This window comes from Anser brachyrhynchus (genome assembly GCF_964034855.1).
Source record: "Anser brachyrhynchus genome assembly, chromosome: Z".
NCBI classification, from domain to species: Eukaryota; Metazoa; Chordata; class Aves; order Anseriformes; family Anatidae; genus Anser; species Anser brachyrhynchus.
The window spans coordinates 29,876,261-29,894,742 of NC_137697.1; the positions used below are offsets into that span (position 1 = coordinate 29,876,261).

The 18,482-nt window shown below is 36.6% G+C and overlaps 1 protein-coding gene across 6 annotated transcripts in view; it reads right to left on the minus strand.

Annotated features, from left to right (window-relative positions):
- Nucleotides 1-5,188: 5,188 nt before the first annotated feature.
- Nucleotides 5,189-18,482, minus strand: part of ZDHHC21 (zDHHC palmitoyltransferase 21) — a 47,737-nt gene continuing 34,443 nt past the window's right edge. For 5 of the 6 annotated variants that reach the window (XM_080573907.1, XM_080573909.1, XM_080573905.1 and 2 more), the window contains 2 exons: nucleotides 14,771-14,814; nucleotides 5,189-14,243 (listed from right to left, as the gene is read on the minus strand). In XM_080573907.1, the coding sequence (XP_080430033.1) occupies nucleotides 14,111-14,243; nucleotides 14,771-14,814 (177 nt within the window). In that variant the 3' untranslated portion in view covers nucleotides 5,189-14,110. Of the gene's footprint in view, nucleotides 14,244-14,770; nucleotides 14,815-17,803; nucleotides 17,937-18,482 lie in introns of all 6 variants that reach the window. The other variant, XR_013943475.1, reaches the window with a different exon arrangement.

An 18,482-nucleotide genomic window follows, 5' to 3' on the forward strand; every position in this document is an offset into this window, starting at 1 on the left:
TACACAAGATAGTTCCCCCGTCCCCTCTTTAAATGCTCCTTATGCAACAAATGAAGAGTTGAGTGGTGCTTTCAGACAGTATGTTTTACTCCTTGGTATCACAGGCTGCTGCACGTCAGCGCTCACCCTGCCCCCAAAGCTGCCTCCTTTCCGACAGCTCACCTCTCTGCTCTTGCAACGTGCATGTCTGTCAGCCAGACCCTGACAAACCCACAAGCAAGCTTCACATTTGCTGCACATACGACTTGTTCTTCATTTTCTCTTGCACAAACACTCCCCCTGCCTTTTTCTTTCGACTGGTATTAGATTTGCCAGCCAGGCTAGGTGTATGAGGTGTCCATCGTTCCTCTGTTTAGTGGCGCACTTTAAATAAAAGCCCTGCCCTTCTCATCAAAGTGAGGTCTGTCTCCTAACAGCTCTCTCGCCCTTTTACTTAACCATCAGAACAACCATCAGAAATGGTTTACAGAAAATTATTTTTTAAATCACTCCTATAATTTCTGGCTTTATTGAGAACTACAGTGACAACACTAACTATATGACATGAATATACTGGCAAAACTTGCTCAATATTGCTAAGTTTTTAATTATCTTCGTGATTCTTCAGGCATTTGACATTTCTAAAAAGGAAACAAGACAGAAATGAGAGACTGACAGGAGTTCAGAAAGTTGGATATTTGGTAGCTATTTTACATTAAAAAACAAGTCCATGAATTTTTAAAAAAATGTACCTGTCCACTCACCACCATTTCACTTTCTGCAATCACTTCTCAAGAACTGGGTCTCAGAAAATAAAGCTATTCAAAAAATACAGACAATCTTTTTGTTTGGAATAGGGTTGCTATTGTTTACTAATAGCACTTCCAGATACTTTGAAAAGTGGGATTCCATCTTCCCAGAATACCATTTTGCAATTTTCTGCTTATGCATAGATAGAAAAAATTTTATGGCCCCAATTAGGGGAAAATTAAATTAAAAAAAAAAAAAGGCAAAACATCATAGGACAGAAATACCGAGACTAGCTTAAATGATGAAATCTCTCACAAATGACTTCTTTTGTACCTCAACAGAACATAAATTTGAGTAGTAACCTGTCCTCCAGTTATAGTTCTAAAATTGTACACCTGGCTCCCTGTTTTCACAGACCTTGTGGAAAATTATTCTCTGAGACATTTCCTCTCCTATTGTTGACTACCAACTCAGAGACTGGAGAAATCTTAGTCTTTAGGAATTCCAGCCAAAAGGAGTATTATACTCCCTAATTCAACTCTGAATTTTGTAGCAAAACAGTGTAATTTAGAAATATGATCAATGTCAGCATAGGGAGTTGAACTTACTTATTATCCACAGTATGTACAAAACCAATGTATGTGCAATAAGACTTGCAGATATTATTTGCATTTAGCATTTAACTAGTGGTAAAAAGCACAGTTTTTTTTTTAGAGTCGCTGAGAGTTAGAGACCTACTTTTTTGATTGGTTCTCCTTTGCTGATTTAAATCAGACACTGCTGTCAGGAAGCTGCAGTGTAAAGTTTTCTGAAGAGTGTATTACTCATTAACTTGTTAAAATACACTCAAAACCACTTCCTCTTTGCCAAACAAATTATTACTTTTTTAACGAAGTAGGAAAAAGGAAGAAATTTATTTTCTTATCTTTCTAGCTTCTTGGCTGTACAAGCGTACACAGTAAAATTATTTTATCATTAGCAGATATTCAGATATTTGGTGACCTGTCTGGACTGGAAGTAGGGAGTTTTAAAAAGAAAGTCAATTCAACTTAAATTCTCTGCTTCTCCCTCTCTGTCCTCAGTGGAGAAGCACTGTTATAAGACAAAGGATGGCAGAGCCTCAGAGCCTCATTAGACATAAACATATGGGACAGTAAATCTTTTTTTTTTTTTTTTTTTTTTCCCTTCTTTCACCATGTCACTTCCTTCACTGTAAAGCTGGAAGGTCTTTCTTACACAGCTACATACTTCCTTTAATGTTAATTGCAGACCTTATATCTATTTCTTATTCAACACAATATTGCAAAGGATAGCAGGATTGTAATCTTACACAAATGAAGTTCTCTTAACTCTTGTGATCTTCAACATCATTCAAAAAACTTTGCATCTCATTTTTCAGAATGTCTTGTGGAAATAAAAAATAAATAAAATTGCAGCACCAAAATTTTTTCTCATCTTTAACAATGGTGTCCTTAGCGTAACTCAGAGTCTGAAAGCACTTGTAATCCTACTCACACCAGCCCTGGAAGCAAAAAGAAACTGCTACATACCCACTAGAAAAGGATGTTACACCACTGAAATCTGGACTTTAAACTGCCAGTAAAGATACCATGATAGTCAGGACTTTGTGAAGAGCAACCGGAAGCCCCCAAGATGTACTGGAACTACTTAGAGCTGGCAGAAGCACCCTGGGGAACTGCACTATCTGTAATTTTCTGCTCAAAATCACTTGAAAAAGCCATAACTTAGCAGTGATTGCTGCTGTGTTTGGGCTGCATCATTCAAAGGCTTTGTGGAGCATCTCTGACGTTTCGTGGATGGGAAGCAAGCGTGCAGCTGCCCAGGTAGAAGCAGCCAGGGCAGTGGGGACACATTGTGCTGGATGTCCTGGGAGCTCTGGTAATCCAATACAGGATAGCTTCTGTGTCACAGGATGTGGCAGTTCTCAAGGCAGCACGTGAGCAGAGAGTTGCAGTTTTCTCTTTTCGCACTGCAGCCCACCCGACTCCTGCTTCTGGCACGCAAGTGTCTTGGCCAAGAAAACCAGAGGTCAACCGAAGACAGATCTTATGAGTCAGACTTGTGATCTAATTCTGGGGGTTAGCATCCATTAGCTATTAAAACAAATGATCAAATTTCACATTCGTAGGGCTCAGTTCACTGCACTGTCTGTACTTAACACCACTTGGAAAAGAAAAAAGAGGAACCTATCATCCAAACGGCAGCCAACATGCTATAGAATCAGGGACTTTGTCACAGCTATGAGAAAATCCTCACTTTATGGAACAAAAAAAGTGAGGTTGTGAATCATATCCTAAACAGCAAGGTCATGTTCTGTTTGGGGATAAATTATTACTTGGGCTTGAAAGAGTCATTATTCCTCAGCAGCACCTATCCAATTCATTTTATGTTCAGTTCTGTGTGACTGAAATACAGCTTTTTGGCTTTCTGAATACAAAGTCTATTGCTGCATGTGTCTGATCTTAAACGAAGCCTTCAGCAAAGGGAATGTTTTTGAGAGGGGAAGTCTAATGAGAAAAATATTGTGAAACCGGAGGAGCTATTAAGAATGTGCTGTGACTGATACAAATTCAGGTCTTTTTTTTTTTTTCCTTTTTTCTTTTCTTTTTTCTTTTTTTTCTTTTTTTTTTCTTTTTTTTTTTTCTTTTTTCTTCAAATTAGCTTGGCTGTATTTTATTCAACCTAACACATCCTCCATCCTTCCTCAAGCCTGTTTACTCAGCTGGATGTCCACAGGGTCCAATTTTCCCTCCAATTGCCCTTGCACGCTAATATAATTGCAGCTCATATGGGTAATTGGTCAGCCTACAGCAGTGTTTGCATGAATTTGTTCATCTGCACTACCTGGCAGTCTCTTAAAATGAATTTATAGACTGAAAGTACTATTGAATACTTTGTTTCATTCAGTTTGTAAAAGGACAAAACACATCAAGAAATACTTCCAGGAGCTTTATGCATTAAAAATATTGCAGTGTACACATTAAAATTATTTTTATGGGCAAGTCGGAACAGATCTCTGTTTCCACACACCAAAAAGGAGGCACACAGACCCACAATTCAGTTGTATCTAATTTGCAAATACTAAAATAAATAAATTTCACAGTAGAGATCAACCAGATTGGAAATTATTATGTGAGGAAAAGAGGCCCAATGAAATTGCAAACAAGAGAAACTGAAATTGTTGGCAGAAAGCAAGAACAGCTTTTTCTGGAATACACACAGAACATAGAACTTTACAGGTTGGTTTTATGCTGTTGTGGGAGGATCAGTATGAAAGTGATTTTTATTACTGTTATTACCAGAATCCGGTTCATGGGTTGAAACAGAAGATGCAAGTCTTGTGCCACAAACCATCATCTTGTAGTTTGTACTCCCTTATTCATAAAGTGTTACAATTCAGCTATTTTAATCTTTTCCTTGCAGACATAACCACTGGCCTTTTTCTTCTGCTCACTGTTCTTGCAGTGGATCTTCCCAGGTCTCTAAAATCTTCCCTGCTCTCATTTCTGCTATGGCTGAATCTACTGCTCATGCCAGAACCAGCAGCTTCTATTTTATTTCCTCTCTGCTGGATTTTTCTCTAGTCACTAATTCTTCTGCACTTCTCTTTAGATCTCTAAATCTAGCGTCTCATTTGAGCGAGACCTGAATGTGGGAACCCTCTCTGCATTGACTTCTCCGGCACCAATTTGCATTTGTACAAAACAAAAAGGCTGCCAATCCAGATCCCTTTAACTAGCTCAGATAGACATATTTTTAGAATCTTTGGCTTGTAAGTTTTTGTATGATGTATTAAATCTTTCATAATCATCCTTGGAACCCTATTTCTCTATTTTCAATTTGCAAAATGCAATTTATAAAAATGTTACGTTATACCTACAACAAAGGTTCCTACTTAAGCAGGGGCTACAGAGAACTGTCCTGGCATAAATGTGCCAGAATATGTCTTAATCTTATGTGCTTGTACTCACCCATCAGCACAGTTGCTGACAAAAACATTTGCTTGTTTTTCATTACATACAAGAGTTCAGAAGGCAAAAAAATGTGGAAGGGTTAATACATCAGTATATCTACATTGACATTATTCAATTATTTAAGCAAGAAATTTACCAATACTGTAACTAGTGCTGTCACTCTGATAGACACTCCTTATGAAAAACAGATCAGGTTTTCATTGCTTTCACCAACACTCATTTGTTCACTTAATAAGAAACAAAAAAAGATGATAAGTGCTTTCCTAACTATTAAATGATTTATCAGACTTCAGTTTTCCAAAGCCATCAATGGGGATTACAGCTGCATCTTTTAATGTAAAAACTATTGAGTAACAGTCATTTTAAAAAGAATTGTGAAAATCTAAAAACAGATTTGGAAAATATAAACAAAGTATCTACACAACATTAAAATAATGTTAATGAAACTCAGAGGAGAAAATAAATTTATTTATTTTTTATTTTTTATTTAAAAATAAGATTTCTAAAAATACAATATATAGGAAATTTTAATAGGAATGAAAAATAATCCAAAACTTAAATCAATCATAAAAGAAAAACAGAAATATTACATGAATAAACCAAAGAATGAAAGAAAGAAAAAAGACAATACAAGATTTGATTAAAGTAATACCGGAGTAAGTTTTCCTGTTTCGGTATTATTCAGCCATTCACCTCATACATCACCCATTCTGGCAAAACCTGTATTAGACCTCATAACTTTCAATATGTCCAATGTAAACATTATTCAGAATTGTTTGAAAACTGTCAAGATTAACCAAAGATCAGTATGACTTAATCATATGCCAAAGTGAATTACAAAATTCAGGCTAATAATTTACAAAACGCAGTATTATTTTCCTACCTGGCACTCAGATTGAAGCTGTTAAGGATACAGGGTGATAATTTTCAATCTATAAATTGTAATGTGATCTGCAATATGTTAGAAAATGCACACAGAAATACCTGTTCACCCACAAATGCATGTGTATTACAATTTAAGTTTAGTACCTTCTAGCTCAGAAAGCATGCATTCCAATGTAAATTTGAATTATTCTTCCAGGCAATAAATACTTAGATGGTCCTTGTTGCAACAGCTGACTTTATTCATTCCACTGTACTTGGGCAAGGATGACACAAAGTGTCACTGAGCAATTTCAGCAGGACTGAAGTCCTAGGCCTAACATAGCTCACAGATGCAAGTTTGTCAATGAACCTTCATAGAATCACAGAATATCCCAAGTTATAAGGGACCCATGAGGATCATCTAGTCCAACTCTTGGCACCGCACAGGTCTGCCCAAAGTTTAGACCATGTGACTAAGTGCACAGTCCAATCTCTTCTTAAATTCAGACAGGCTTGGTGCAGTGACTACTTCACTGGGGAGCCTGTTCCAGTGTGCAACCACCCTCTCGGTGAAGAACCTCTTCCTGACGTCAAGCCTAAACTTCCCCCGCCTCAGCTTAACACCATTCCCTCGGGTCCTATCACTGGTGTTTACAGTGAATAGGTCACCTGCCTCTCCACTCCCTCTCGCGAGGAAGTTGTAGACCGCAATGAGGCCCCCCTCAGCCTCCTCTTCTCCAGGCTGAACAGGCCCAGTGACCTCAGCCGCTCCTCATACATCTTCCCCTCTAGGCCCTTCACCATGTTCGTTGCCCTCCTCTGGACACTCTCCAACAGTTTAATGTCCTTGTTATACTGTGGTGCCCAGAACTGCACACAGTACTCGAGGTGAGGCCAGACCAGCGCAGAGTGGGACAATCACTTCCCTCGACCAACTAGCGATGCCGTGCTTGATGCACCCCAGGATACGGCTGGCCCTCCTGGCTGCCAGGGCACACTGCTGGCTCATATTCAACTTGCTGTCAACCACAACCCCCAGATCCCTCTCTGCAGGGCTGCTCTCCAGCGTCTCATCGCCCAGTCTGTACGTATAGCCAGGGTTGCCCCGTCCCAGGTGCAGGACCCGAGAATTGCTTTTGTTAAACTTCATGTGGTTGATGATCGCCCAGCTCTCCAATCTGCCCAGATCTCTCTGCAAGGCCTTTCCACCCTGATCCGAGTCCACAACTCCTCCAAGTTTGGTGTTGTCGGCAAATTTGCTCAAAACACTTTCTAGTCCTATATCCAAATCATTTATAAAGACATTGAAGAGGACTGGCCCTAAAATGGAGCCTTGAGGGACCCCACTAGTGACCATCCACCAGCCAGATGTGGCCCCATTAACCACAACCCTTTGAGCCCTGCCCATCAGCCAATTGCTCACCCATCGTATGATGGTTTTGTTAAGTTGTATGCTGGACATTTTGTCCAGTAGGATCCTATGGGAAACCGTGTCAAAAGCCTTGCTGAAGTCCAAAAAGATCACATCAGCTGGTTTCCCTTGATCGACTGGATGGGTGACCTTATCATAAAAGGAAATCAGATTTGTTAGGCAGGACCTACCCTTCATGAACCCATGTTGGCTGGGACCAATGACTGCATTGTCCCCCAGGTGCGCTTCAGTAACTTCAAGGATCATCCTCTCCATAATTTTACCAGGCACTGACATGAGACTGACAGGCCTGTAATTGTTAGGCTCTTCTTTCTTACCCTTCTTGAAAATTGGCACAACATTTGCCAGCTTCCAGTCTACTGGAACCTCTCCAGATTCCCAAGATCGTTGAAAAATAATTGTGAGAGGTCCCGCGATGGCGTCAGCCAGCTCTTTAAGCACGCTGGGATGGATCCCATCCGGACCCATGGACTTGTATGGATCCAGGTGGAGCAGCAAGGTCAGTAGGGAGTTTGTCATTCCCACCGTCATGGTCCTCCTGCTCAGGGCACCCAGAGTCCTGAAGCCCATCATCAGCACTGAAGACAGAGGTGAAGAAGGCATTAAACGTCTCTGCTTTGCCTATGTCATTGTCTGTGAGGAGACCTTCCTTGCCAAGTAGCGGACCTATGTTCTCTTTGGTTCTCCTTTTTCTGTTAACATATCTAAAAAAACCTTTTTTATTGTATTATAACCTTAAAGATAGTAGTACAAAAAGCTTTCAAAGAACAGTGCATTCTTAAGTATTCAGTAAGGCACTATGTTGCATGAGTAGGGACACTGTATTTAGAAGTACTGATTCTTCCCAAAAGCAATTTCTAGAGGCACCTCTATGACTCTAACAGTTTTGAAGTCTAGATATTTTGACTAATTTAGAATTACATTCAATTCATTCATGTAAGATGTAAGAAATAATGAATTTTATCTTTATTAATGCAGGAAACAACTGTCAGTATATTTTCTGCACTCTTAACTATTAAAACTATTAACCAAAAGATATATATATTTATAAATATATAAAACAGCTAATAATGGTGTGCCTGACAGACTGTGTGGTAGTACCTATAGTATTTGTATTTTGATATAAAGAGCATACCAGCCAGGAATTTGTCACTTTTCGTCTATTTTAGATAACTTTAAACAGTGATGAAATCATTCTTTGAAATGCCTGTGTACTTTAATTTTGTATTTTCAAATAATTTAATTTACACAATAAAAGACTTGTAATATTTTTATAGATAAGTATTTATAACACTACTTTCTATATGCAATTTGCTAATGACTGGGAAGCATAGGATTGCATCTTTGATAGCCTTATCAATATTATAAGTTGTTGTATCCTGAACACATTCAATCAAATTTGTCATGACATTCCACTTGGTCTTTTATGAACCACGCATATTAATTGATGAATAAAAAAATATATATATTATTACGAATACCCAAAGAACAGCTCAGAACATACATTTTAAAGCAGTTATGTCTGTTAATAAAGACTGATCCATAGGAGGTTAGAGTTACTCTTAAAAAGTTCAAATATGTGAGAATTCAAGTCTCATAACTGGTCCAATATTTTGACAGAAGAGATATGAATCTCTGGTTGCTAATATATACCTGTGCCTGCTCCAGAACATTGCATGTACTGGCTTAGGTCAGAAGATGATGACTCAAGCAACAGCAAAGCAAAAACCAATCTGATTTAAATATAAAATGTTTAAGGAATACAGAAAACTCCCAGCTGTGGGAGAAGTTTTAACAAAATTCATTCAAAGCATCAACTTTTGTGTTGCACAGAATTAATCACAACAGAAGTGATTATGACCGGGTAGATAACTACAGCCTTGAAAGTTCTGATCTCTTATATAAATCACAAGGAAAATTTCTCACAAGGTGAATTTTTTTCCTAGGTTAAGCAAATGCTTCTTGAAAACATTCTCACTCCCACATTACTGAAATACTGTGTCAAACAGCAAATGCATCGGACAAAACGTCCAGAACATAATGAGAAATGACTACCATCCTGACTTTATAGGAGATATTACCTACAGGTTCAACCTCTAAGTCACCCACTGAGGTTATTTTTAAGTCTAAGTTTCTGTTTTTCGAACACAACAATTTCAGTGTCATTAATACTAAAAATCAGTTAATCAACAGAAAAACTAACTTACACAAACTTAAGCTTAAGACAAAGTGCAAACTAAGCTTCTAGAGATCTGGGACCTATTGCGAGAAGGTCTTTCATGACTTCACACTAGTTAGCACACCACATGATATGATCTCAAAGGACGGTAAAATGACCCTCTACCTCTGGCAGTTGGGAACATATTAAGCTGAAGCCTGTTAGGACTTGAAAAGCTGTACCACATGACCACTACTGATTCAACATCATTTAAGAGCTAACAGAGCTACAAAAGTGGCTATTTGGTATAACAAACAGCAATTTATACTGAGGGCTGGACAAAAATAATCTTCCAGTAGGGAATGGTCTGATTGAAGAGGGACAGCATGTTAGAAGCTCATATGCTGGGCTTCTGCTATATGCATATATACAAAGCTCTCTAATATTCTTTCTATTAGCACCAATGGACAGGTACAATGTTTAGTTGGATCTCTTCATTGGGTTCAAATCTTTGTCCACAGACTTCAACATCAGATAAGAGATTTTGCTGCCAGGGAAAAGCTAGTAGTTTCTTGAAAGAAAAAAGCAGAATAGTACCTATGTATTCTGCCAGTTAACTCTCAATCAGTTGCAAGATTGTAAATAAAAATGTATTTCTTATACACAATGCTAATAAAAATCAATTTATTATTCTTACATACATAACACAACTGCAGAATTACAGGATTGAATGAGAAATACTAGGTGTTACTAATAGATATCCACATCGTTTTATGTAACTCATCCTTCAGAAGCAGATTCTATGGAAATATATATAGTTTTTATCTTAGAAAGAGTTTAGAAGTACTAATACAGTATTATTGATTGGAATATATGTAGAATAAGCAACATTTTTTCTCCAGAAAGATCAAGACTCTACCATACAAAGAAAACACGTTTAAGGAATGCAATGATATTTCCAGTTGGGAAATTGAGAAGAGTCAATCAACAGTATTAAGCTTTATCTTTGTGATACAGCTGTTCTAATAAAGCTATGCTGTTTTTTTTTTTTTTGTTGGTTGGTTGGTTGGTTTGGTTTTTTTTTGGTGAGCAGCAGCAAAATGAATTGCATGGTGAAAACAAAGGTTGGAGATAACCAAGTTAAAGAATACTTCCAAGTGACAGCAACCTCAAATGCGTGACAGCAGCTTTCTGCTACAAGTGATGTACTGCTGGCAGGAAGGCTGGCCAAATACAGTACATGACATGTTATAACAAGGTGATTTATGTTAACTAACAATTTCAGGTTACCAGAAACCCATCTATTACCATGTTTTGTCTGAATGCAAAGTGGACTTGAAAAAAAAAAATCTCTTTCACAGTACTGCTGAAATCCTGACTTTACCACCTACGTTCCTTACATTGGGGTACAGTGGCCTGCTATAGCACAAAACAAAGCATGTTTCATTATTTCTTAGAAGAATAGTTTGCTTAATAAAACCGGACATCTGTATGATGAACAGTGAAAGACTTGAATAATGATGGCATGGATACTTAAACGGCATAACACCTGCTCTTTGCAATTTCACTTATCTTGGTAAATTTAGGTAAAGAATCAAAACACCTGTTTTGGTCCCATCTTCATTTCCACTGCACATTCATGAATTTTCCCTTCACACTCACCCACTGTAGATTCAAGACAAGCAGAAGGAGGCCTAGTTCAAAATCTTTCCTTCCACTCGGTTCTCAAGTTCTTACTCGTGAATCCTTCTCAAGACTGAAAATGACTGTGTATACAAACACTCCCTTCTCTCCTCCATACATTCAAAATTAGGATAAAAAATAAAGTAGTTGCCTAAATAATATTTATGTTGGTTCCTAATGTTAAGAGTGAAGTCTACAAAAAATATATTTACCAAAAAAAAAAAATAAATCTAAGAATATGAAAACATTTGAGAAATTGTGAATTTGTGACTTTATCATTTTCATCTCATATTCAGGCAAGATTTTCATATACATAATTTTCTTAAGCTCCAAGGTTCTTCTTTGGGTCATTTGAGTAAGTGCCTTAGAATTTAAATTTATAATATATTGTTTGAAAGGAAAGTCTATTGATTCTGAAAATTTTCTAGAAAAAAATCCCACATGCTACACTACCTTTGAGGCAGACCCAAAACATTGTCTGCCTATTTAAGATGCAGTCCAGTCCTGATACGTTAATCTGACCACTAGCACAGACACACGCCCAAATCATGCAATTATTGCTCCAGATTACCCCTGTGCAATAATGAAGAATGACAGCTGGCCCCGTCCATGTTCCGGGCCACGATTCAACTGTCGTTGCATAATATGACCAAAAGAGGGCACTTCGAGAATAAGAGAGGAAAGGCTCTACCCCGCATTGCAGCACTTGCCTGACAGACTACAGTCCTAAAAATAGTCTTCTTACTAAAGACCAAATACTTGCTAATGTCCAAGCATAAACATTTTTCATCATTAACTATTAATCATGTGCATGAGTGCACGGATGTTTGTATGTACACTCTGTAGTCCAATCAGAGCGTGTTTATTCCCTAATCTGTGCCTCATCATGACTGGTTTTTATGTTTCACACTTCCTCTTTCTTAATACTAGAACAAAGTACACATTTGGACTTTGTGTGGATTTTTATCCCCGCAAAGCAGATAACATTCAATGCATATCAGGTAAAAAAAATTAAAAATACAATGTTTATAATTGAGGCTCCAACTATTGAGCTGATTCTGGATTACATATTTGGTTCTCCAAGTATACTTAAATTACCTGAGATGATGATATTAGAAATCAGAAAGAATAATTATATGCCCCCATAATGAATATATCAAGAACAGTTACATTCTTGATCCTATGTCTTAATAAGCATCAAAGAATTATGATCTGCTATGTAATTTGAAATTTGATTAAAAAAAAAAAAAAAAAAAACTACATTTTGCTCATGACACACATTTAAATACTGGCATATAAACCAAAACTGAATGCTATTATTGCAGTCTCTCCTCTATGTGCTTTGCAGAGACTACAGTAATTGAATTCCTTCCAAAAAAAGTGAATACAGACATTACTTCAGAATGTATAAACACATTCTTGTTAATTTCAAGTGCTAGTCCAGCCTTTTCAATCCACTTTTCATGAAACTCACCTTCATTTACACATTGCTGCCAATACCATCTTAAATTCTAAACTCACATCTATAAATGCAGTGAAAAAAAGAATAGCTGAACATTAGGCTCAAAATTTAAATGATGCTTAGTATTCATTTTTAACAGACAGGAGAAGTGAAGTTAGTTCAAATGTTAGAAGTTTACAAAAAATTCAAGTGATTTTTAAGATGAGCAATTTTGGCAATTTCAAAGCATCATCAAAATCTGTTAATTCAATAAATGAACACCTAGCACAGGCAGTGAATCTAATAAAATTTTAAAAGAGCTGATCTAAAAATTCATTATGAACAGCATTCAAAAGCTAGCCATTCATTTTGAATGAACCATTTATAAATTTTCTCCAAATCCAGCCTACATATTGTACACCCTGATTTTGTACCTCTTTATTATCCATTTGCTTGGCTGTCATTTAAGGTGGATCCTAGCCCTGTTAGACTAGACAAGAAACACTATAAGCAGCATAACTTAAAACATCGTAGCTTTGAGTTTTTCGTGAAAATTCACAGAACTTTCAAAAATCACAAATATCCCATGCTAGTATTTGTACAGATACACAAGGCTATAATAAATTACATATATTTTCCAGACACAGCAAAGTCAAGCCAGTGCTTAGGAACCATTGTCATTTTACCACATGTAATCTTCAGAATGCTTTCTTTGGTTAATTACTTCTATACATAAAGGGCCCACAACAAGCTATTGTATATCAATATAATACCCTATTAAATCAGCTAGTAATCTTTACCAGACATATTAGTAGCAAATATCTGTATTTATATATAAATATTTTTAAATATTTTCATATATGCTCCCCATTTACAAACACCTAAACTAATTTCAGCTAATCATGACTAAAGAATAAAAAAATATAAAATGTGTATCATTCTAACGACAATGTACTATTCTTTATGGTACATTATGCTAATTATATCTGCATTTTTAAAACATAATCATTCTCACATTTGCACCATACAACTTTTTTAATTATTATTTTATTTTGAATTATTGCAAAGAAATCCTTGGGATATTGAGCAAAGTGTGCTTTCCATCTGCATATTTTACCCTGGGACATTTCATAGCTTTTGTTGACATTAAGACACAAATATTTTCCACTAAGATCATATTTATGCAGAAAGACAATTGTAAGATCTCTCTATATAAACAGATATATACACGAATTTAGAAAAACCCTTCTGAGAAAGGCTTAGGAAGAAGTCTGTCTGTTTTAAATGTTACCTTTTATAGTGCAGTGCTGCATGATTAAAACTTTGCATCACAAATAAATGGCACTATAAGTGAATTTTTAACATATGTAGCAGAAAAAAAGACCTCAATATTATTTAAAAAGATCTACTGATTTAAAAAAAAAATCAATAAGACACTTAGTGGAAAAGCTAACAATCAGTGTAAACTTCAGTGTTTCCTACCAAAGGAAAAAAACAAAAGAGCCAGTATTATCAAACAGTGTAAGACTGCATTCCAGTCATTTGTTTTTGCTATTAACCTCAAAGACAACAGAAATCCCTTTGGAAAGCTAATTTGAAAGTGAATATGCCTAAACTTAAACATACAAGTTGTAATAATTTCAGAACAGAATCAAGACCACTATTAAAATAAAGCCTGGGGCACTCTGTGATGTCTATGATTGGTGGGTGGCTTTTAATTGACTTGAAGACTGTCATAGTCCTATTATCATAAAACCTGTAACACACTTCCAGCATGGAGGACCCATCTGTGCCCACCATCCATCTGTTTAGACGTGATTGGCAAAGTGGTAGGGAACTCGCAGTGGTTGCCTCTGCCTGAAAGGAATAAACCACAGGATCTTCCAGTGAGTGCCAAAAACTTCTGAGAAGGTCTGCTGCCATGGCTTTCGGGGCCTCGATCTACAGAAGACAGCATTATTAGTGAAAGACAGCACTCCCATGGTGCACTTCAGTCAGCTAAAACAATACAGGTTGGCTGGGGATCCATTACTGGACTCTGATGAATTGTGTCCCAGCATCATAAATACAGCTTTTCTTTCATTATGGCTTGCAGCTGAGACTTAACTTTGGAAAATAGAAATTATCTATGTCATCAATCAACTGAAGGTAACTTTTGAAGCAGAGGAGAACCTCAGGATCAATGCAATGTATGTCAAGAACACAGTAGCAAGTGATTTTCAACCTGTACTTTTGAAAGAAAATACAGCTTCACTTACTATTGATAAAGAAGGAAAATGAATAATGTGAGGCTGCTTTGTATAAAACTAATATTAAAGGATTAGAGAGCTACTGCTAGAGATAGGAAGTACACGACACAGTAACATGCAAAATAATCTTTAACAATGCCTTCAGTTCCTCTTCTCCCACACAGTTAAAAAAGCAGCTATTCCTTCAGCAAATAAATGCAGACATTTTACAGCACTTACACATTTTCACAACAGTTTGACATTTTTTCTATACTCGTAGTGTCCTGTTGAAGAAAAGAAAACAGAATGAAATACTATTTCATTATATTCCTCACTGTTAATATGTTATTATGAAAGCAACTAAATAAGGCAGGGAATTGACTGTAAGCATACACTGCTTTGGCATCAGTCCAGTAGGTTACATGTTACTCATATATATTACTCATATTACTCATTACTCTATATTAGCTATAAACAGCTGTGAGATTATATGCACAACAAATTTATTCAATCTGTTAAATGATTTTTACAAACATGATGTAATACTATACTGTGTAATTTTACTGTGGTAGAACATACCACAGAATATCAACAAAAATTTACAGCATTATTATGGCTAAAATAAATAGACATGTTACACTTAATTCATATGACATTTAGAAGTAATGTGCGCAAAGTAAACTCTTGCCATACTTTTCACAAGCACACATTCCCGACTTGGAGTAGTCCACTGAGATAACCACAGGAATTTAAATACATTTATACCTTAACTTAGTAAACTTTAACTTTAGTTAAAGTTTACTAAACTTAGTATAAAAAAAAAAAAACATTAACAGAAGTAGTATTTTGAAAAGTAGGACCTAGCAAGAAGTTTTGAAACAACCATCTTCATAAGTATCATAATACAAACAGCACTACTAAGAAGAAACCAGCTATTTCCATAGTCTCTAGAGGTAAACACTAAAAATAAAAACGATTTTTTTAAAACATTTTTTTTAAGGGAAAACTAAATCGTATCCAGATTGAAGGCACTCCTGCAGCTAACAGTAAACTAAATTCATATATTACACTCTTAAACAGGATTGATTTAATAAAATCACAAAGCTTTATAAATAATAAATCAATTTAAACTTAGGTTATCTCAAAATTAAACTTTTAAAACTATAAACAATGGTACTTTTCTCTCACTTTCGCACTATATATTTAATGAAAAAGCTTGCTTTGTACACATATATCTCTTCAATTTTAACTCCAGTAGCATTAGTGTTTTCAAGCACAGGCATAATTCATTATGTCCCAAAATTATTCACTGGGTCCAAAATACAATAAATATTTTTCATGGTTCCACCTTCTTTTCATGGCAGCTTGATATTCCCTTCACTGTTCATTGATTTAGGCATGTACATAATGCACCTGTCAGATTACACTAGCATTTGAATGAAACTGAGAGCTTGTCTCTATTGTCCCAGCCATACACACACACAAGGGATGTGGTTTAATTAGGTTGTGACTTCATTAAGTCATCTGGAAACACTACCTAGCAATAAAACCATACTGTGTTCCTTGATTGTTCTTGCCATCAGTGCAACCAATTCAGTGCAGGCACTGCTGGGATTCTGCTACCCTCTTTCATAAATGTTTGGAGAGGAACGGTGAAATGTTAGTGGGACATAATGTAAAGGGAGCTGCTCCCCTACTTCACCAAATGTAGGTGGTCTCAACTCCCCTTGTTAAATCTTCATCTTCTAAATCCACTTCCCAGCTATGATTAGTTTTGGAAGAGGATCCCTTACTGCTCGCTAAACTGCAAAAATATGTAATTCTTCCCCACTGCCTATCAGCTGAATTCTACACTCACTGTGGCAAAGGAGAGATGTCCCCTATTCTCAAAGTTCTTCCCTGTTTCTGCAGAAAAGGCATGCTCACAGCAGATTATATAAATCCATTCTGGCACCATCATTAGGTGGATTTGAAAAACTGCTCAGGAGTGAGAGAGGACCGGACTGGAGGCAAAAGACTGTAAATAATGTCTGTTGTTCCAACTCCCATAGATAAACTGCTTCTCCTCTCTACCTTATGGGCTTGTCTAGTATATTAGCTTGCTTTCCCTCCCCTCACCTTCCACAGGGAGCAAGAAAGCATTAGAAGACACAAGCCATTTTCCTTGCTACATCAGGACATGACTGAACAGCCAGAGAATATTCTGCTGCCTTGGGCAAGCTTTTTGTCCAGTCTTGTCAGGACAAACACTTTGCTGACCACTAAAAATCACACACAGCTTTCTGAATAATAATAAATAGGCACAGACGTTACTTCCATGACATTTCAGTGAGGTTTTAACAGTGGTTTCATGGCATGCTCCTTCCATAACCGCAAAAACATCCCATCTCTAAGAACTAGCCTCCTGTCAACTCAAAGCTCTCTAACTGATAGTATAAAATAATACTAATATGTTCGAAAGCAATGATTGCTAATGAATTTCAAAGAACAGCAGTACACTAGTCCATGCTATAATTGATTTCTAACTATCAAGATTTATATTTGCACAAAAGGAACCTTAAATAGCTTTGGGTGCAGCCGTAACATAACAAAATAATACTTAAAACTACAGCTTTTTGCTCTGTTTCATCACATTGGTGATTCATTAATATGTTTGTACTGCTATATAAAACATTGTATTTGAGATTTTTGGAGGAATTCCCAGTTTGGGGATTGTGAAGGGGCAGGGTGTTATTTCTTTTTAGTTGCTATCATGGCAGTAAGACCTGAAAGATGCTCCTCAGGATTTGCTTCTCTCAAAAATGCAGCCCATTACATTAATGAACTAAGTGGAAATAACAAAATAGAACTGCAGAAAATGACTGTAAGAAATGCCTGTCAAACTTCCACACCTTTAAAACATACTAAGGATTTTAGTTGGATAGGAAGTCAAACAAAATCCTCCTTCCTTCTTGCATTAAAATGACAGAAACTACTTTATCCTACTTTGGCTTTACAGTAAAGGAATTGGGACTAAGCAGTGAATCTTTTGTTTTTGGGATACCTTTTCAGAACTAAAAAACAAACAAGCATAATCTCTACACATTATAAAAGTTGTGAACTAGTGCTGAAGGAATGGGAGGAATCACCTCTCTCCAAAGTTTAGCTAGTTAACAAGTGCTGGTGACTAACTTGAGAAACCCAACTCCCCTCACTGCTGCCCTCCCCCAAAACCACTGCCAAATAGCTGGGCTTATTTGAAATATATTTTCATTTGACAGTGAACCAATTTACCTTTTCACATGAAAGTGAAACTTCACAGCACCCCAGGAAACTCAGCAGCCCCTCTGGAGACAGGAGAGAGAGATGAATTCTTCCAGAGAAGAAAAGGAGGACCAGAAGGAGGATCAGAATAACCCCTATTCTTCTGAATGACAAAGTGTTCTGTTTATTAACACATCTCATGAACTTATGCATTTAATGTAAATGAAGGTTTTGTTATAACACCAGCATTACTGCATTCAGCCTAAGAGGCTTTGGCTGTCTGCATCTACTATCAGCTTGGATTACTATTAATAGAAATAGAACACTGCTACAAATTTCTTTGTTTTGTTTTGTTTAAGACTCACAGCTAATGCTGACGTTAAAATCTTTTGGGGAGCTGGCACTCATCCAGAGTTTGAAAATAACTTGGTATGAACTAATTTGGTATATTTATTGAGTCCTAGTAATATCTATCTTCAATAAAAATATAAAAATTCCTATTTCATACAAGACAAGATCAACTAACCAAGATCTAATTAATTTCACATTGGGGTCATCTGGACCCCAAAAGTCATCATCCAGACTGGAAACAAATATTGTTCCTGCACTTGGCTATTCAGAGATACACACCCACTGGCAAGCATCTTAAAGCAACTAGGGACAAAAAATCACACCTTAATGAGAAAGACAAAATAAATTAGAGGAAGTA